Source organism: Oryctolagus cuniculus, chromosome 8 (genome assembly GCF_964237555.1).
Source record: "Oryctolagus cuniculus chromosome 8, mOryCun1.1, whole genome shotgun sequence".
NCBI lineage: Eukaryota > Metazoa > Chordata > Mammalia > Lagomorpha > Leporidae > Oryctolagus > Oryctolagus cuniculus.
In genome coordinates this window covers 83,530,375-83,551,195 of record NC_091439.1, presented here as the reverse complement: position 1 = coordinate 83,551,195, position 20,821 = coordinate 83,530,375, and the positions used below count along the sequence as shown (strand labels likewise).

The 20,821-nt window shown below is 47.2% G+C and overlaps 1 protein-coding gene across 2 annotated transcripts in view; it reads left to right on the top strand.

The window, feature by feature from the left end:
* Positions 1 to 10,124: 10,124 nt before the first annotated feature.
* LOC103350768 (vesicle-associated membrane protein 8) overlaps positions 10,125 to 20,821 on the top strand; it is a 52,925-nt gene continuing 42,228 nt past the window's right edge. For both annotated transcript variants that reach the window (XM_070047974.1, XM_008267682.4), the window contains exons 1-2: positions 10,125 to 10,269; positions 17,705 to 17,775. In XM_070047974.1, the coding sequence (XP_069904075.1) occupies positions 10,192 to 10,269; positions 17,705 to 17,775 (149 nt within the window). In that variant the 5' untranslated portion in view covers positions 10,125 to 10,191. The remainder of the gene's footprint in view (positions 10,270 to 17,704; positions 17,776 to 20,821) is intronic.

The following is a 20,821-nucleotide window of genomic DNA, read 5'->3' as shown; positions in this document are numbered from 1 at the left end:
TCCCATCCATCAGTTCACTCCCCCAATACCTACAACAACTGGGTGGGGCTGCACCAATGCCAATGCCTGGAGCCCAGGAATCAATCCCAGTTTCCCAGATGGGAGTACAAACCCAACCACTTGAGTCATCACCACTACAGCTGGCATTAGGAACCAGAACTGGGCATGAGACCCAAGCACTCCAATATGAGATGCAGACATCCTAACCACTAGGCTAAATGCTCCTGCCTGGCCACCAGGGCTTTTGGTGTGAAATCAGCCATTGTGTTATTGAGAGGCTCCCATTTGTCATGAGTTGGTTTTGTCTTGCTATCTTCATAATTTACTCTCTCTCTTTTGACAGTTCATGCTATGTCTAGGTATGGATCTCTTTGAGTTTATCCTACATGGAGGTTTTTAAATGTCTTGGATATATACTGTTTTTCATCAAATTTGTGATGTTTTCAACCATTATTTCTGCCCTATTCTCTCTGCTCTTCTCTAGGACTCCCATTACACTTAGGCTGAGACCTATTCTGGTGTCCACTGGATTCAGAGGTTCCTTTCATTGTCCTTTATTTTCTTTCTGTTCCCGAGTAAGTAATATAAATACACTGTCTTCAAGTTCCTGGATTCTTTCTCTGCATGCTTCTCCAGTGATTTTTAATTTGTTTTTATGCTGTAAACTACAGAACTTTTGTTTGTTTTTCATAATTTCTATTGCTTTATGATAATCTATTTGGTGAAACATTATCTATCATATGTTAGTTCTTTAGGCATGGTTTACTTTAGCTCTATAACATATCTTAAATAACTGTTTTAAAGCCTTCATCTAAGGGCCAGCACCACAATGCAGCAGGTTAAGCCAACACCTGCAATGGTGACCTCCCATGTGAGTGCTGTTTTGAGTCCCAGATGCTCTATTTCTGATCCAGCTCTCTGATAATGCACTTGGGAAAGCAGCAGAAGATGGCCAAGTGTTTGGGCCCCTGCCACCCACATGGGAGATCTGGATGGAATTACAGGCTCCTGGCTTTGGCCATTGAGGCCATTTTGGGGAGTGAATCAGTGGATGGAAGATCTCTGTCTCTCCCTCTAACTTTGTTTTTCAAACAAACAAATAAACGCTTTTCTAAGAAAAGTTTTTTTTTTTTAAATCCTTCATTTATAAGGCCAATACCTGGGGTTTCGTATAAACAGTTTCTACTGATTTTTTTCTGTCCTTGAATGGCTCACATTTCCTATGTATGCCTCATAATGTTGGTTGAAAATTGGACATTTAAACAGCATAACACGTCTTGCAATCAGATCCCTACCCTCACGAGCAGGGTTGGTTTGTTTGCTGACTTTGTGAAGCAGTCCTGGAAAGTCTGTATTCTTTGTCACGTTCACATGTCTTCTTGGTTAGCCTATTGGCTAGATGGTGACTGGACAGATTTCCTTAAATGCCTAGAACTCATAAACCTCCCGGACTGTGATGAGTGGCTCTGGGTGGGTGTCCACGCATGCCTCAAACTCGGATCATCTGTGAGGCCAGGTCAGCCCTCACTTCCTGCGAGCACAGAATCTCAGGATAACCCAGAGGTGAGAGTTTAGGGCCTTCTCAGTTCTTTCCTGAGCTCGCTCACAGCTCTTCTGTGTGCCCGGCCTTCCAGGTTATCAGGAATGTGCCAGAGCTTCTCAAAGCCTCTAGGGACACCTCATTCACCGGCTGTTTCTTTAAAGCTTTCTGTTAATTCTGTTGTTTTCCCCGACTGTTAACCATCACCTCAGGCATCTACAAAGTTAAAACCTTGCCTTTAATTGTTTTTGACAATGCCTCCCTGGAGAAGACTGTGGCCTTGCCTGAGCTCTAACAGAACCTTGTGAGATCTGCCAGGGAACCTCCAGACGCAACAGATAAGGACAATTATTTGAGAATGAAGTTTTCAAAGAGTTAGAGATGCATTCTGCTCCCTCTGATGCTACTATGTTTTAAAACCATTGCATAGCTGGCATGTGGGAAATGGGACTAGAGCAAGTCAAAATTCTACGCAGCTCTCTGTTCATATTGAGATTCACCCATTTTTCTTGAATAAAAAATCCCGGATTACTGCAGACCTTTGGTTAGTTGGTTAGTTACTAGAGTTCTGCAGTACACAGAAAATATTTGTCAGGCTTTTTTTTTTATTATTCATTGCTCTTATGGAAGACAAAATTTAAAGCCCAAAATAATCTAAGTCAGAGTTACATATAAAAACACTCGCAGCTAGACACCAGCATCTTGGAAATGGGGAGCTGGGAGCTATGACTTAGGAAGACATCACAGAGTCCAGGCCTTCTGGAAACCGCCCCCTAAGGCCCATTCTGAGGCTACAATAGTTTCCAACACCTCTTCCTCCTCCTTTAACCAAACCTGCTCTTCCTTAAACACCAGCACCAGGATAAATGAGAATAAGCCAGTTCAGTCCTATTGATTCCCTGTTGTGTTTAATCACAAGAGCTACTGACTTGTTTAATTACTAGAGATTGTTTTCTACTATTTTGATTGCACATGTATCTTGACTCAGCTACAATATTTCTGCGGAGAAATGTGCTCTACATTCTAAACAATCAACTTATAAACTTTGAAACCCAACAAATTTGCTAACAAAAACTTGACTGAATGCAATTTATGGCTGAACCTGACAATGTAAAAAAGTAGGTGGTACAGGTTGAATTACTGGAGACTCCTGAAGACTTAAGCTGGAAACTAGAGGAATTAAAACATGGGAAACATTATGTAACCAGAAGTTTCTGACTTGGAACTGGCATAATATGACCTCAGGTGAGTTAGAAGACTCAGTTGGTGATGGTGGTGGTTAACATGGAGAATAGAGCTACAGTCAGGAGGCTGCTGGAGTTGGAAAAGACAGTGGAAAACCTGAAACGGGCAGCGAATGTTAGACTCAACTTGTAGGACTGTGGTTTACAATGGCTTTCCCTCCCCCAGTACACCTGAGTGATGCCATTATTCCCAAGTAACAGCAGCTGCTCACTATGTAGGAGACCCCCAAATAGTGGACAGAGGTAGTAAGAATGGCTTCAACATCGCCACGGAGGGAGGCAGACAGTGAGAGACAGGAGATTTCAACAGCCTCACCGCAGATTCTCAGGTGCCTGCCTTCAGCACCCACACTTCCCCCCACGTCCCCCTCAGTAGGAAGCTACGGAAAGCGGTAAGAAACACTGCCTTCTTGAGAGTGCTCCTGAATTGTAGTTCATGGATTAAGGACCTAATTTCCTAAACATTGAACAAACCTTTTTCAGCACTTTCAGAAACGTCATTCACAGAATATTTGACCTAGAAGCTGCCATCTATTAAAAAGATGCAGTACACAAAACTGTAGGAAACCCTACATCCTATATCCCCTTCTATCAGATCACATTAATTCACCTATTAAGGGATCTAAGAATTCTCACACTTGAGAAACCTCAATTTTTTAAACTTTCGACACACTTATATGATCACACAGTTTTTTTTAAAGATTTATTTATTTATTTATTTGAGTGGTAGAGTTACAGTGAGAGGGAGAGACAGAGAGAGAGGTCTTCCATCTGCTGGTTCACTCCCCAGTCGGTCGCAATGGCCGGAGCTGAGCAGATCCGAAGCCAGGAGCCAGGAGCTTCTTCTGGGTCTCCCACATGGGTGCAGGGGCCCAAGGACTTGGGCCATCTTCTACTGCTTTCCCAGGCCACAGCAGAGAGCTGGATCAGAAGTGGAGCAGCCAGGACGTGAACTGGCACCCATATGGGATGCCGGCACCTCAGGCAGAGGATTAACCTACTGTGCCACAACACCAGCCCCCACATTTTTTATTTATTATTTTGAAAAAGACAAAGACAGAAACAAACAGAAGCAGATCTCTCATCCACTGATTCACTCCCCAGATGCCACCAGGGCTCAGAAAAGCCAAAGCCAGGAACCTAGAACTCAATCTGGGTCTCCCAGATGAGTGCCAGTGACCCAAACACCTGAGCCAGCACCTGCTGCCCCCTCCCTGGATTCATAATAGCAGGAAACCGGAATCAGAAGTGGAGCTGAGGCCAGAACCCAGGCACTCCGATATGGAATCCAGGCATCCCAGGCGCCGCCTTAACTGCTGTGCCAAACACCACTCCCTTGATCGCAAGTCTTACTCTCACATAATACTGATCTACATGCTAGTATTCCGAGAAAATGTTGGGAAACACACTGGCTTCTGTGTTTGGGGACCTGTCGCGTGTGGTTCTGTGCCTGTTATAGAGCTGCCTTCAAGACAATGAGCAGGAAATGGCACCCCCTCTCCTGTCTAGAAACCCCACTCCTGATAATGCAGCTGCCTCTTTAGTTCCTCCTGCAGAGAAGAACCAACCTCAGCCCCACACACGCCTTCAGGCCCCCCAGCTGGCCTTATTCAGTGGAGATGGGTTCTTCGGTGGTTCTCTGGGCTCCTCACCAGCATCTATCGCGGGCATCTGAGCTCAGTAACTGAGCCGGCACTTGTGGGTCTTGCTGTGTAATCAACCAACGGAGAGCTAAGGGCTTGGAAAGCTGCAGAGTCAGGGACAAAGAAAAAGAGAAGCCCGGATGGGTTACAGAAATGAGCAAGGCAGCAGAGAATGAAGCGGCCCAGCGGCTTTCGGCCCAGATGGCACTTCCTTCCTCTGTGACAGCCCTGAGAGCCTGCTGCCGGCTTCCCCAGCCCAGCCACAGCCGCCTTTCCCCTTCAAAGCTGTGCTGTGTGCGCCCTCTGCTGACCCTGGCGCACAATCGGGTTTAAAGCTACGCTACCACTCCTGCATCTGGGTGGCTTTGGCAATGTTTGCCACAATTAAACTAAAAACGAACCACAATGAAGAAGAATATGGGAGAGAGACTAAGCGATGGGATGGGAGTTGGGGGTGGGAGAGTGAGTATGGGGGAAAGAACTACTATATTCCTAAAGTTGTACCTATGAAAAATGCATTCATTAAACAAAAGGTTTTTTTTTAAATGTGGCTACACTTCCTAGCAAATATGAAAATACGAGAATTTATGTAGAGTAGTAGGAAAGGTGATTAAATTATTCCATTTTATACTATGAGATGCAGTGCCCGAAGCTGTGTCCACCATCGTGTGATGTGCTGGGAACAAGAAGATTGGAAAGACTTGATCTCTGTGCTCAGGAAAGTTGTAAGCTAGAGAGGGGAGACTGACAGAGAACACAGTTCTCAAAGGAGAAATCTTAGAACATTTTTTTAACATGCTCCTTATACAATGACACAATTAAATTCAATGAATACACAGGCCAGGCCATGCTTTTGTAAATGTGCACCTTATTGGGTAGATTTGGTTACGTGACAATATGAAACCATAACGATCATAACAGTCATCCACTCTGGCACGCCTGTGGGGAGCTGACCACAAGATGTTTTATATACTTTAGCTCGTTTTATGAATTATGTTCAGGAATGAGCCTAAGGGAAACAGTGAAGAACAAGAGATGCGAAAACTACACAACTAGAAAGTGGCCAAGTCAGGACCCAAGTCCAGATCTGCCTGACTCCGAAGTCCCTGGAGTCAGCCCACTATGCTAGCCCGAGTCCCCGTCTACTTCCCACATCACTGCTGCTCACATTTCCCCACCACAATTGCAGAGACGGGCGGAGAAGCCTAGCAACACTATCCCGGAGCATCTGACCTGGCGGTCCAGCTCCTGGTTAGGACACTCCCATCCCACACCAGGGTGCCTGGATCTGAGTTCTGGCTCTGCTCCCGATTCCGAGAGCAGCAGGTGATGGCTCAGACAGTTGGGTCCCTGCACTCACACGGGAGACCTAGGCTGAGTTCCAAATCCCTGGTTTCCACCCAACCCAGTCCCAGCTGTTGCAGGCATTTGGAGGAATGAACCAATGGGTAATAGCTCATTCATTTTTTCTCTTCCTCTTTTCTCTGTTTCTGCCTTTCAAATAAATTAATTAAATTTTCAAAAAAAAAAAAAACTCACAATACCAGTACCCTAGGTCATGTTCACACACAGCAAAGCTCCATGGGCTGCTCTCCGGGAAGCCTGAGGGAAGGACACTCAACCAGAGCAGGGCTATTCCCACAATCCAATGTGCCAATCAGTTTCCTCCACGCCACAACTAGCCAGTCTGAAACATAACGGAGAGCAAACTGCACGGGCAAGAACAGCTGAACATCCCCCGGAATAAGCCTAAGAAATGTTTGTCGAGCCTTCTTGAAAACATTTATAGAGCTTTCAAGGAAGACCGTATAAAGAATAAAGAGGAAAACAACTCATGTTCTGAGGTGGGATGGCTCTCAGTATTGTAAATATACTCATTCTCTCCAATTCATTACATTTAAAGCAATTTGAGCTACATGTATCGCATTATTATGATGTTAGCCTAGAAATGGGCATATAAGTCAACTCTAATGTCCAATTAACAATGAGGGAAATTAGACTATGGTAACAGTGGCATTTTAAATTACTGTAAAAGAACTATTTAATAAGTAGTATGAAGCTGGTGCCGCAGCTCACTAGGCTAATCCTCCGCCTAGCGGCGCCGGCACACCGGGTTCTAGTCCCGGTTGGGGCGCTGGATTCTGTCCTGGTTGCCCCTCTTCCAGGCCTGATCTCTGCTGTGGCCAGGGAGTGCAGTGGAGGATGGCCCAAGTGCTTGGGCCCTGCACCCCATGGGAGACCAGGATAAGTACCTGGCTCCTGCCTTCGGCGGCCATTGGAGAGTGAACCAATGGCAAAGGAAGACCTTTCTCTCTGTCTCTCTCTCTCTCTCTCACTGTCCACTCTGCCTGTCAAAAAAAAAAAAAAAGTAGTATGAGATACCTGGCTGTCCATTTGGAAGACACAAATCCCGGGGCCGGCGCTGTGGTGCAGCGGGGTAACACCCTAGCCTAAGCGCCAGCATCCCATATGAGAGCCGGTTTGAGACCCGGATGCTCCTCTTCTGATCCAGCTCTCTGCTATGGCCTGGGAAGGCAGTGGAAGACGGCCCAAGTCCTTGGGCCCCTGCACCCATGTAGGGGACCCGGAAGAAGCTCCTGGCTCCTGGCTTCAAATCAGCGCAGCTCTGGCCGTTGCAGCCAGTTGGGGAGTGAACCAGCAGATGGAAGACCTCTCTCTCTCTCTCTCTTTCTCTCTGCCTCTCCTTTCTCTGTGTAACTCTGACTTTCAAATAAATGAATAAACCTTTGGAAAAAAAAAAAAGGACACAAATTTCTACCTCACAAGAGACCCAAAAACAAATGTCTAAGTGGATTAAAGACTCAGGTGTTAAAATAAGCAAATAAAAGTTACAGAAGAAAAATAAGGCATGCATTTTTTAATTTTTACTTATTTATTTTATTGATTTGACAGGGAGAGACAGGCAGAGAGGTTTCCTATCCACTGGTTCACTTGCAAATGCCCACACGAGCCGGAGCTGGCCAGGAGCTTGAAACTCAGTCCAGGGCTCCCACATGAAGGCGGGGTCCGATATCTGAGCCATCTCCTGCTGCCTCCCAGGGTTCACACTAGCAGGAAGCTGGATCGGAAGCAGTGTAGCCATGACTTAAGCCAGCACTCTGAAATGAGATGCAAATCATCACAAGAGTGTTTTAAGCACATGCCAAATGCCCACGGCAAGGGAAGAATTTTTATGCAGGGATAGGGAACGAAGCCTTGCCCAGTGTGACACTAAGGTCCAACAACATAAGGAAAAACACTGACATGTTTGACGGTCAGAAGCAAAATTGTCTGCAAAAGAGTAAACACCTGAAAGAAAAAGGGAACTCAAATGACAAATAAACTTCAGAGGAAATTACTTGAATTAAATATGACAAAGAAAACAGTACATTAACAATTTAAAAAAAAATTTAAAGCAGACAAGAAAAATATGGATATATCCATTAATGTCAAATGTCATTAAATCCTGGGCTGGGGCTGTGGTAAAGTGGGTAAAGCTGCTGCCTGCAACACTGGCTCCCATATGGGCACCAGTTCAAGTCCTGGCTGCTCCACCTCTGATCCAGCTCCCTGCTAATGCACCTGGGAAAGCAGCAGAACATGATCCAATTGCTTGGGCCCCTGCACTGACATGGGAGACCCAGATGAATCTCCTGGCTCCTGGCTCTGGCCTGGCCCAGTCCTGGCCATTGTAGCCATCTAGGGAGTAAGCAGGCAGATGGAAGACCTCTCTATCTCTCCCCCTCTCTGGAATTCTGCCTTTCAAACAAAATAAAATAAACATTTTTTAAAAAAATGTAATTAAATCCATAAAAAAGAAAGGACAAATATAAATTAGGTTATTACAATAGTTATGTTTATGGAATGGTAAAAACAGGCATTTGTCATTGCATTGTTTGAATTTAGACAGTGGTCACACACTATAAGGAAAAATCTATAAGAATATTTTCATTTTGAAGAATTCCAATAAGTCTAAAAGCAAGCATTTAGAGGAGAACTTCAACATTTAATAAGAAGCAGCATGCTGGGGGCAGGAGTTGGGCTTCGCTGTTGAAAACACTTGTGTCAGGGCCAGTGCTGTGGCACAGTAAGTTAAACCTCCGCCTGTGGTGCCAGCATCCCATATGGCCGACCGTTCTAGTCCCAGCTGCTCCACTTCCGATCCAGCTTTCTGTTAATGCAACTGGGAAAGCACTGCACCCGCATGGGAGACCTGGAAGAAGCTCCTGGCTCCTGGCTTCAGATCAGCCCAGCTCCAGCCATTGTGGCCATTTGGGGAGTGAGCCAGCAGATGAAACACCTCTCTTTCTCTCTCTCTCTCTCTCTCTCTCTCTCTGTAACTCTACCTCTCAAATCAATAAATTCTTTGAATAAAAAGCAAACAAACACACAGGTCCCCAGGAACAGTTGATGGCTCAAGTACTTGGGCCCCGGCCACCCAGGAGTTCCCAGCTCCTGGCCAGGCCTTACCTGTTAAGGGCATTTGAAGAGTGAATCAGCAGATGGAATAGTGAGCTCTGCATCTCTCTCTCTAAATAAGAATGAAAATAAATTTGTGAATTTTTTAAAGGCTTGGCAGTGACTGCAGTGCCAATAGTTGAGCAGGGAAAAGAAAAAGGGCTTAGAAGAAAGCCAGACTTCTGGTAGAAGCTCTTGCACTGCTGTAGCCTGAAGATGTGGATTGTGCCAAGTGAACCCAACACACCTGCTGCCCAGACTCATTTACTATCGCGTGCCCCAGACAGGGACGTCTCACACACACCTCTCCACCTAGTGGACGCTTGCGGTCATTGCTGCAGCCCGCGCGCCCTTCACCCAGGCACCGCAATGTGGCCACGTTGGTTTGGCTCGCTTTTACTGTAAGCAAGGATACGCCAAGCCTCACCTCCAAATTCCATTCTTTATTTTCCTACATAGAAGTAAAGTGACGAGTGCTTTGTCTTCTGTCACCGTGCCTGTGACAAACGCTAGCTCAGAACAGGTTAAGGCACACTGATTGGGGCTGGGGCTGGCGAGTAAAGCTAAAACCTGCAGTGCAGCATCCCATATGGGCACCGGTTCAAGTCCTGGCTGCTCCACTTCCTATCCAGCTCTCTGCTGTGGCCTGGGAAAGCAGTGGAAGATGGCCCAAGTCCTTGGGCCCCTGCGCCCACGTGGGAGACCTGAAGAAGTTCCTGGCTCCTGGCTTTGAATGGGCCCAGCTCCGGCCATTGTGGCCACTTGGGGAGTGACCCAGCAAATGGAAAACCTCTCTCTGCCTCTGCCTCTCAAATAAATAAATCTAAAAAAAAAAAAAAAAAAAAAAAGACACACACTGATTCAAAAGCCCCTTTAGGAGGGACAACAAGGCGTTTCTCCCAGGAGATAGCCCAGCCCAGTCATGCCGCTGGCTGGTCAAAGTAAACGGAACTGACCACCTGCCTGCACCTGCTGCTAGGCACCCCGGGCCCTCAGTGAGCTGTCCTTTAAGGTCATCCCACTGGGAGAAAGAAAGACATACTCATGAATACTACTACTCACAACAGAACTGCCTCGGAAAGTTTCAGTTACAGTGAAGGCCCGGAGTAAAAGGCGACGCCTAACCTTCCAGGTTTCTCCAGAGACCCCGCCCCCTGGCGTCAATCAGCCAGAGACGGCCCCGCCTCTCCCCTGCCAATCAACCGCTTCCCGCGCCTGCGCACACACCGCCTCCCCGGAGCCCCGCCCCGAGGCCTGGGCGGGCGGTTAGGTCCGGTACGCTTCTCCCCTCCACTGGCCATCCGCTATGACGATCACCTACAGCTGCATTGCTAATGGCCGAACGGTGCTAGCGGAGCTGGCCCTGACTGGCGGCTCCTATCAGGTACCTCCAGGCCGCGCCTCCGCCCCCGCAGGCTCCGCCCCTCGAGCCCGGCGCCCTCCGGGCCCAGCCCCCGAGACGCGGTGCTGTGGGGTGGCCCAGAACCTGAGGTGGGGACGCGAGGCCCCGCCCCGCGACAGGCCCCGCCCCCGCGACGGGCCTTAAGTCCCCGGCTGAAGCCGCACGAGCGCCACCCAGAGGTTAGGATTGGTGCCGCACGTGTCCTGTTTGGGTGTGAATTATAAGCACGTCCAACGTTTGAAGATTTTCCGCCTCCGCGCAGAAGTGGCCTGTAGCAGAAGTGGCCATGTTTAACAGTATACACCTGTTAAACATGTCTTAGTTGCAAAATGCTAGAGTATAGAATGTGAGGGATGCGGCAGTGAAGACGAGCCTGATGTTGTCTTTTCTGTCCTACAGTTGTCCTAGGGTGTAAAGAGTATTTCAGTGGCGGAAGACTGGTAAGGAGCCTGGCTATAAATTGTATAAGAAGTACTCCTCGCCTGGCCCGGGAAAGGAGAAATAGAACTTCTTACAAAGGCAACAGGATGGTGTGTTTGGGGATTGCCTCAGTGAGGCCAGAGCACAGAGGAGGCCAAAAAAGTGGGCAGGGAATAGTTGAAGCATCCTGTATACAGTTGTTTAACAGAGAAGCTAGGGACCGTTACAGATTCGTAAGTATGCAGAGGCTCGATCTGAAGGAACGTCTGGAAAATTAGGCCCAGTTACAAAATGGAAGGTGGATTCGAATGAAGACAGAGATGGGATGGCCATTAGAGCGTGTAGTAAAATCTCTAAGGGCCAGGCCTAAGGCAATGATGGTGCAGAAGCGAAGGAATGGGTCAGAACCTGAAGAGACTTGGTAAGAGGAGCCCTTAGGAGTTGGTCTCTGGCTGAAAATGTAGAATACTGGGCGAGGTCACGGGTAGGATGAGTCTCAAGATTCTCCTTAGGCAGCGTGAAGCAACACATAGGATATAGAAGCAGCACTGGGGCAGGGACTCGGGGTGCCGGTGAGAAGAGTGGTTTGGGACTTTCTGAATTTCATTGCATGTTGGAAATGGCCAATCGATTTGTGTGTTTATTTCCTACCTTATTTCCAAAAGGTTTTAAAATCAGAAGAACATGCGATAGGTAAGAAATATGTTGGTCTCACTTCACTTAGCGAGGTTCAGGATCATCTCTTCATAAGATCTAGAGGCATAAAGGTAGTGTCTGAGGCAGGGTTTAATTGGATATTTATAGGGGGCAGCTCTGGAATGAGGTTGGAGTGCTGCCCATTTCCTAGTCCTGTTTTAGAAATCTCAGATACTCATGGCATCAGGTGCATGATGGGAGTTGGAGTGTCAGGGTAATTTTATTATAATGACATTATGCTGAGCTAACGGTCATTGCCAGGAAGCAGCCAGCAGCCATGTTGTTTCATTTTTGGCTGGGCTCAGGTCTAAGCAGTGTTTCGGGAAAGCTGCAGTTTTCCACTGCACGTAGAGTACTACCTCCCTCCTTGCCTGTGCTGGAGTCAGAACTGATGATTGAGAATAGCAAAAAGGGGCTGGTGCTGTGGTGCAACGGGTTAACACCTGGCCTGAAGCGCCGGCATCCTCTATGGGTGCCGGTTCCGGTCCTGGCTGCTCCTCTTCTGATCCAGCTCTATGCTATGGCCTAGGATAGCAGTAGAGGATGGGCCAAGTCCTTGGGCCCCTACACCCACATGGGAGACCCAGAGGAAGCTCCTGGCTCCTGGCTTTGGATTGGCGCAGCTCCAGCTGTTGCGGCCATATGGGGAGTGAACCAGCAGATGGAAGACCTCTGTCTCTCTGCCTCTGCCTCTCTGTAACTCTGCCTTTCAAATACATAAATAAATCTTGAGAGAGAGAGAGAGAATAGCAGAAATGGGTAAGAGCACCTGTCGCTCCCCCTCTTCGTGGAGGAGCAACACAGGACCCTGCGCTGTTCTTTCGTCTGCTCGGCCCTCCCCGGGTTTGCTGCTGGTTCTTCCCGGGTTGGCTACTATCCCTTCCACCTCCGTGGAAGGGCAGTTCCCCCTGGCCGCATTCCCCACTTCCGCAGGGGAGCGGCACACCGCCGGCCGGCTTTCTCGGGGGCTGCACAGGTTCCCTTAGATGTTCCCCATAGATGTTCCTGGTGCGTGCCGTCTCTCTCCTCCTTTATAGTCCTCTTCCACCAATCCCAACTCGGCCGCCCACACGCCGAGTACGCTGCTCTCCTCCAATCAGGAGCAAGTCCTACAATTTATTAGTTGAACTGGAGGCAGCTGTGCGGAAGCTGTTTACTTCTCTCCCAGCGCCATATTGTGGGAGAGCAGATGCATAGAATAAGTCTTAATTCGAGTAACAGTCCAGTCCGGATTGCTCCCCACAAGCACCTAGGAAACAAACAGGGTGAAAAGCAGGAGGACCAAAAGGCAGAGAGAGAGGTGGGTCACCACATGGGAGCAGTGGTATCCTAAAAGCAGAGAGAAGAAGTTCCAAGAAGGTCTCAGGTCCCCGAGTAAGTTGGGCAAGAACTGAAGGGTGTTCACCGGACTCGGCAATGGAAAAAAGATGGGGGTGGGAACGTGAACAGTCTGGGAGAAGTGACAGAGGCAGAAGCCAGATTGCTTTCAGCCAAGGCAGTGGGAGATGAGGAAGTCTGGCGAGTGGGATGAGACAGTTCTTTCAAAATGTAGTAAGGGGCTGAGATGGGGTGAAACCAGAGAAACACGGTCCATCTTTTCACTATAGGAAAAACGTTCCCATGTTATGTTAGGCTAACGGGAAGAAGTTGGAGATGCAGGAGAGCAAGGGCTATTAGTGGATCAAGACCTGAGGGCGCACCACGGGCTGAGACAAAGTGAGGCAGCAGGGCGTGAGCCTGCCTGAAGAACGCCCTCTCTCTCTGGGACAGGAGGCAGTGTGGCTGTCCAGGTAACAGGGGGCCCTCTCCTTCCATAGCCCCTCACACGCTGTGTTCCCTGGGGTCTACTCACCATCCTCTCTTACCTTGGCACGATACTCACGCCCCAGGGCGCCTTCCCCCGATCACTGCCAAATCCGCTTCCCAAGTTCCCTGTCCCCAGAGCTAGGCTGCCTAGTAGGTCAGACACAGCGTGAACTAAATTACTTCTCTTTCCCTCTGTGCATTTCTCGTCTTGCCGAATCATTCTACAGAGCCCTTCAATCCAGGAGCCAGGAGCCACCCTCGACTTCGCCTGCTTCTTTATCTGAGCATCTGTCCATTCGTCACTCAGTTCTGTCTCCTCAGAGCACCTTGGATCTGTCTACCTGTTTCTAAACCATATGTCCATCCAGGCTCTCACTGATTACTTCTTATCAAGATCTACTGAAAATATCTCCCCACTAATCTCTTGGTGTTTGACGTGTCCTCGAAACCCGCCTCCACACCGCTGCTCAAGAGCAACTCCGATCGGATCACTCAGCTGATGACGATCAGGTGGTGACGCCTGCGCACATTCAGAATACAGCCCGAACTCCTTCACCAGGCATCCAAGGCTTCCCTCCCCTGGCCCCCCACCATCGCACCCTCCACCCCTGCAGGGGCTTTTCCATGATTATCTCCTTACCTTCCCCACACCGCCTGTCCTCTGGCTATGCTGAAGTCCACGCCACTCTCCAATCTCACCAAGGACTCCCTGCTGTTCCTTCTGCCAGGAAACCACTTTTCCCTGCTTTGGGGCAGTATAACTTCTGTACTCTGACCTCCCTCAGTTTCTTCTTGAAGGCTTCTCTATGCCCAGGCTACCTTACATCTCAGACCAACTACTTACTGAGCTGATGTGGAGTCTCCTTGTGCTTCCATATCTCCAGCACTGAACTTCAGAGCAGGGTCTTCTTCATCTGTCTTCCCAGTGCACAGTGCCTAGGACCTGGTAGTTGTCACTAAGCATTTGTTTAGCTGGTTAATTAAGGGAGAAGAGAGAGAGCTGAAGACTTGCATAAGCTTAAGTGGCCCCTCTTAATGGAAAGAGAGGTGGGGCTGGTGCTATGGTGTAGCGGGTAAAGCCGCCACCTGCAGTGCTGGCATCCCATGTGGGCACCGGTTTGAGTCCCGGCTGTTCCATTTCTGCTCCAGCTCTCTGCTATGGCCTGGGAAAGCAATGGAAAATGGCCCAAATCCTTGGGCCCTGCACCCACGTGGGGAACCCAGAAGAAGCTCCTGGCTTCAGATCAGCTCAGCTCCAGCCGTTGCGGCCAATTGGGGAGTGAACCATTAGATGGAAGACCTCTCTCACTCTCTCCCTTCCTCTCCCTCTCCCCCCGCCCCCTCTCTGCTTCTCCTCTCTGTAACTCTGGATTTCAAATAAATAAAAAAATCTTTAAAAGAAAAGAGGTAAGAAGCAGAGGAGGGTGGAGCAGTATACAGTTGGGGGGAAGGGGGAAAGGTGTGAAGTGCTTGAAATGACTGTTGTGCAGAAGGCTGGCCAGGGAGAAGATGGGTAAAAGAAGCTTAAAGGGGCAATTCAGATCGGAAGGAAAGAGTGAGCCACACCTTCCCTCCATGCTAAGGATTAGCACCTCAAAATTTGAATATTCACTTGAAGATACCAAAGCTTAATCATGAGGTTCCATCTGCTACTATGACAGGGTCTGGAGCTGGTCAGATCCTAGGGAGCACGCCCAGTCTCTTGGTCCTCCCCGCAAGGAAACAGACCAGACACGTCCCTGCTTTGGCTATGCAGCACATGAATTCCAGAGTGACTGTCCCTCATTCTGTTCCTCTTGTTGCCATTGGCTTTGTTTCACATTTTGCCATGACATCATCATTTACATGCCCTAAGGATGCTTGGGGCAAGCTACCACAAGGTGTTCCAGGAGCCTCTAGAGCAATTGAAAGTTTGTAGATCCCTTTAGTAGCTCAAGTTTCCTAGGAAATCCTTGCCTGGAAAATGTTCACACCACCTTGCTTTTTCATGCAAAACCGAGTTTCAGGCTTTCCTTTCTACCACTCATAGTAGGCGTTGCCCTTCCATAAAAGTTTTGGTATCGAGGGTCATTTTGTACTCTGTACGTGGTACTTTCTTAAAAGCTAGCTGCAATGTGAACCTGAAACCATGTCAGTGAACTGTTCACCTCTGTAACATTAAAATCCACTGGTCTGGGAGGCAGCAGCTGATGAGTTAGGTACTCGGGTCCTGCCCTCCATGGAAGACCCAGACTGAGCTGAGCTCCTCGCTTCCGCCTGGCCCAGCCCTGACTATTGCAACTGTCTGGGGAATGTACTGGCAGATGAAGTCTATCTTTCTATCTCTTTGTCTCTCTCTCTCTGTCTGCTTCAAGTAAAAAATGAAAATAAATTTTTAAAATTTAAATTAAAAAGAGATCACTTTTCAGCTAAATTCTGTTAAATATAAGAGTGGGAATAAGAGAGGGAGGAGAGGTACAATTTGGGACATGCTCAATCGGACTTGCCCCAAATGGTAAAGTTAGAAATGTGCCAGGGATTCCAATACAATCCCATCAAGGTGGCATGTACCAATGCCATCTCACTAGTCCAAGTGATCAATTTCAGTTCACAATTGATCACACTGATAGGTCTAAGAGTCAAAGAGATCACATAAACAAGACTTGTGTCTGCTAATACTAACTGATATAATTAAAAGGGAGAGAACGATCCAACATGGGAAGCGGGATCACAGCAGACTCATAGAATGGCAGATGTCCTAAACAACACTCTGGCCTCAGAATCAGCCCTTAAGGCAGTCAGATCTGGCTGAAGAGCCCATGACAGTATTTCAGGCATGGAAAGCCAAGACACTCTGGAAAAAAAAAAAAAAAAGAGGACCTAAATGAAAGATCTCTGCAAGTGAGACCCCAGTGGAAAGAACGGGCCATCAAAGAAGGAGGTACCTTTCTCTGAAGGGAGGAGAGAACTTCCACTTTGACTACGACCTTGCCTAAATAAGATCCAAGTTGGCGAACTCAAAAGGCTTCCATAGCCTTGGCAACTCATGACAACAGCCTAGGGTGATTACTGACGCTATAAACAAGAATGTCAATTTGTTAAGTCAACAACAGGAGTCACTGTGTACTTACTCCTCATGTAGGATCTCTGTCCTTAATGTGTTGTTCAATGTGAATTAATGCTATAACTAGTACTCAAACAGTATTTTACACTTTATGTTCTGTGTGGGTGCAAACTGTTGAAATCTTTACTTAATATATGCTAAATCAATCTTCTGTACATAAAGAGAATTGAAAATGAATCTTGATGTGAATGGAATGGGAGAGGGAGCGGGAGATGGGAGGGGTGCGAGTGGGAGGGAAGTTATGGGGGGGGCATTGTAATCCATAAACTGTGCTTTGGAAATTTATATTTATTAAATAAAAGTTAAAAATTTTTTAATTAAAAAAAGAAAAATCAATAATGAAAAGTTTTTAAAGTATCATTTTGTGAGGGAGGAAAACTGAATTAGAAGTGTGGCTATTCAGGGCTTCTTAGATAACTTTCAGATTCCTTTCATGCTTCTAGAGTAAATTAACGGGATTCCATACAGTTGACCATACTTCAGGTAACTGTGGTGTCTTCCAAATTTTCCCCAAAGAATGAGCCAGATAAGAAACAAATGTGGGGCCAGTACTGTGACACAGTAGATAAAACCACCACCTGCGGTTTCAGCATCCCATATGGACGCTGGTTCAAGTCCCAGCTGCTCCACTTCTGATCCAGCTGTCTGCTAATGCACCTGAGAAAGCAGCGGAAGATCACCCAAGTGCTTAGGCCTCTGCACCCACATGGGAGACTCAGAAGAAGCTCCTGGCTTCTGGCTTTGGCCTGGCCCAGACCTGACTATTGCAGCTATTTGGGGAGTGGACCAACAGATGGAAGATCTCTCTCTCTCTCTCTCTCTCTCTCTCTCTCTCTGCCTCTGTCTCTGCTTCTCTGTAACTCTGACTTTCAAATAAATATAAAAATAAAAAAGGACACAGATGTGAGAGAGCTTATGAGTTATTTGTTTTTAAAAGAGATCAGTGAACAATAGCATATACAAAATTTTCTCTTAAAGAAGATTGCTCAGGGTATTGGGAGAATAAGAGCTGAGTATCTTTAATTCCTTAACCTTTTATTTCTAGTTTCAGTGCTAATAGTCACTGAAAAGATGTTAGATTGGACAGTGCTTCCAGCCTTGAAACCATTTAAAGGTGCAACTGTAAAAATGAGATTGTCCAGCACAGCTTACATTTTTATACTGTTTATGTATGTAGTCTCTGTATGTTTATGTGGCTTTAATATTTTCTTCAGAGTCATCAGAGTATTTCATGATCACTTGCCTCTTACCATGTATTATGAGTCTCCACCCATTTTTGTCTCCGAGTAGAGTTTCTCCCTGATGAATTAATCAGAACGTTGGTAAACTCGGGAGGGGAATGGGAAGACACAACAACCTCCTACGAAGTAAACGCTGACCGTTTATTTTTAGGAAGCCACCGCGAAAGTGCTCAGGCTAGTGCTGCTTAGAGCTGAGCCGAGGACCATCATGCAGATGGGAAGGTAAGGTGTGTCCTGGCGCGAGTCTGTCTGTCTGGACAGCTATGGATAGTGATTCCAACGAGGGCGGGAGGGGGAAGTCCTAGTTGTACCTATTCTTGACTGAGCCCTCAGAAAGGAGAACTTCCATATGAAAAAGTAGAAAATCATGAATAGCACTATGATTAACACTAAACAGAGCGAAACAAAGGGAGAACATGTCGGGAACATTAACCGTAACCTTTTAACTGGGTCCTGGCTCTGAAAACGTTCTCTTATTCTCCATGCTTTTTTGATATACACAAAACATTTCATTAATACAAGGGAAAAGGGAAATCCTGCTTGAAAAGATGGCTGAACTAGTAGCCATCGCTCTTTAGCTTTCCTTGGAACATTACGTGCTCTGGACCAAACCACTCTAAAACTTCTGCTCATAAAGGAACAGATGGAGGAAGAGAGAGCATCTGCTATTTTTAGGTTCTTCATTGTTTTAAGGAATCTGTTTTAATCTACAAGTAACCGCAGTTACAAAAAAAAAAAAAAAAACACACACACACATTCATCAAATGGATGTCTAGCTTTGTCAAGTATTATCAGGAACATCCCCCAGCAGCAACCACCATCTAGGCCAAAAACTGCCGCCTTCCGGCCACCTCAAAACTTCCCCACCACGTGCTCTGTGCCACTCACTGCCTCCGTCACCCTCCCCACGATAAGCACCACGTCAGCTTCTATAGTAGTCACACTTCCCCGTTTCTTCGTTGTCTCAGCACCCAAATACACATCCTCAAATGACGGCCCAATCATGCTAAGTCTCTTTCCATCTATATTTTCTCCTTCTATCCCTTCCCTTAGAATTTATTATGAAGAATCCGTAAGGTTTCCCACACTTCTAGGTTTGTTGACTCATACTTGAAATGCAGTTTGCATATTGGATCCAGAGGCCCATTCCCTCTGGGAAAGTTATGGGGCATTTTCCATCAGCTGGTACATATTATTCCATCTCTTTTGGAGGTGGAATTACAAAATAGTGACTGTCTAGTTTTGTTTTCACTGAAACAATTTCACAAATAGACACTTTCTTCATTTGCTATTCGCTCACCCTAACTGTACGTTCCAATGCAAGTCTCTGAAGATCTCTTGCCTGAAATGCTGACTCATAACTACGCGGTCCACATCTCTGCTCGAATGTCTAATAAGTACCTCAGACTTATCTCCAAAGTCACCCACCTCCCACAGTCTCCCACACATCACCTGTCCAGGTCCTCAGGCCTAAAAACCTTTGTTTTGTGTCTGTTACATCCAAGTTCATTCCATCAGCAAATCTCACTGCCTTTCCCTTCCAATAGCAACCAAGCCACCATCATCTCCTGTCTTGGTTACTCATTACAAAGTCATTTTCCTCATTTTGTTTTTGATTGTTTTAACAGTTATTTGAAAGATAGAGTTATAGAAAGAGAGACAGGGAGAGGCAGAGACAGAGATCTTCCATCCACCGGTTCACTCCCCAAATGGCCAACACTTCACTCCCCAAATGGCCACAATGGCCAGAGCTGGGCAGATCCAAAGCTAGGAGCCACAAGCTTCATCTGGGTCTGCCACATGGGTGCAGGGTCCCAAAGACTTGGGCTATCCTCCACTACGTTCCCAGGCACATTAGCAGAGATCTGGATCAGAAGTGGAGCAGCCAGGACTCGAACCAGAGCCCACATGGGATGCCAGTGCCACTAGAGGCAGCTTTACCTGCTAAGCCACAGCACCAGTTCTTTTTAAAAGCTTGACTTAAGCCAGCGCCGTGGCTCAATAGGCTAATCCTCCGCCTTGCAGCGCCAGCACACTGGGTTCTAGTCCCGGTCGGGGTGCCGGATTCTGTCCCGGTTGCCCCTCTTCCAGGCCAGCTCTCTGCTATGGCCCTGGAGTACAGTGGAGGATGGCCCAGGTCCTTGGGCCCTGCACCGCATGGGAGACCAGGAGAAGTACCTGGCTCCTGGCTTCAGACCAGCGCGATGCGCCAGCCGCAGTGTGCCAGCCACCTCGGCCATTGGAGGGTGAACCAACGGCAAAAGGAAGACCTTTCTCTCTGTCTCTCTCTCTCACTGTCCACTCTGCCTGTCAAAAATAAAAATTAAAAAAAATTAAAAAAAAGCTTGACTTAATAACATCTTGCAATCATGCAAAAACATTTATATGGTTCCAAAGTCAAATCTACAAAATAAAAACCTTGAAAAGTCTAATTTAGATTCCTTTTCTCTCTACAATGCTCTATTTCTTCCCTTACAAGATAACTATTTTGAAAAAGGCTTTGATTTACCATTTTTTCCTTAAGAAACACATTCTAGGGATGGGCATTAGGCACAGTAGTTAAGATGCCATTTGGAGATATTTTCTTTTTCTGGTCCCAGGCACTTCAGCAACTGCAGGTTACAATGCAGACATGGCCAAACCCAAGAACCATATCACACATAACCAGTCCTGAAAATGACACAGAAATTGCATTAAGAAACCCACAATCACAAAAATATGAATCTCTTAAAGGGCTGCACCCCAATTTCCTGAGGAACATGTGTTTTGCCAAGAAGCACAACAAGAACCTGAAGAAGATACAGGCCAGTAGTAACACCAGGGCTCTGGGTGCACCTGCTGAAGCCATCAAGGCCCTTGTCAAGCCTAAGGAAGTTAAGCCCACAATCCCTAAGAGTGTCAGCAACAAATTCAATCAAGTCTCCTACATCACCTATCCCAAGCTTTGAAAGTGTGCTCACACCCACATTGCCAAGGGTCTTAGGCTGTCCCGGCCAAAAAACAAGGCAAAGGCCAAGACCAACCCTCAAATCAAGGGCAAGGCCAAGGCTCAAATAAAGGCCCAGGACCAGGGTCAAACCAAGCCCAAGGCCCAGCCCCAAACCAAGCCCAAGGCTCAGGCCCAAATCAAGCCCCAGGCCAAGGCTCAGGCCTAAGCTGCACCTGCACGTGCACCTGCAGCCACAGTTCTGGCATAGGCTCCTCCCAATGGTACCCAGCCTCCCATGAAGGCTCCATAGCAACAGCATTTGCCTTCCAATACAAGGAC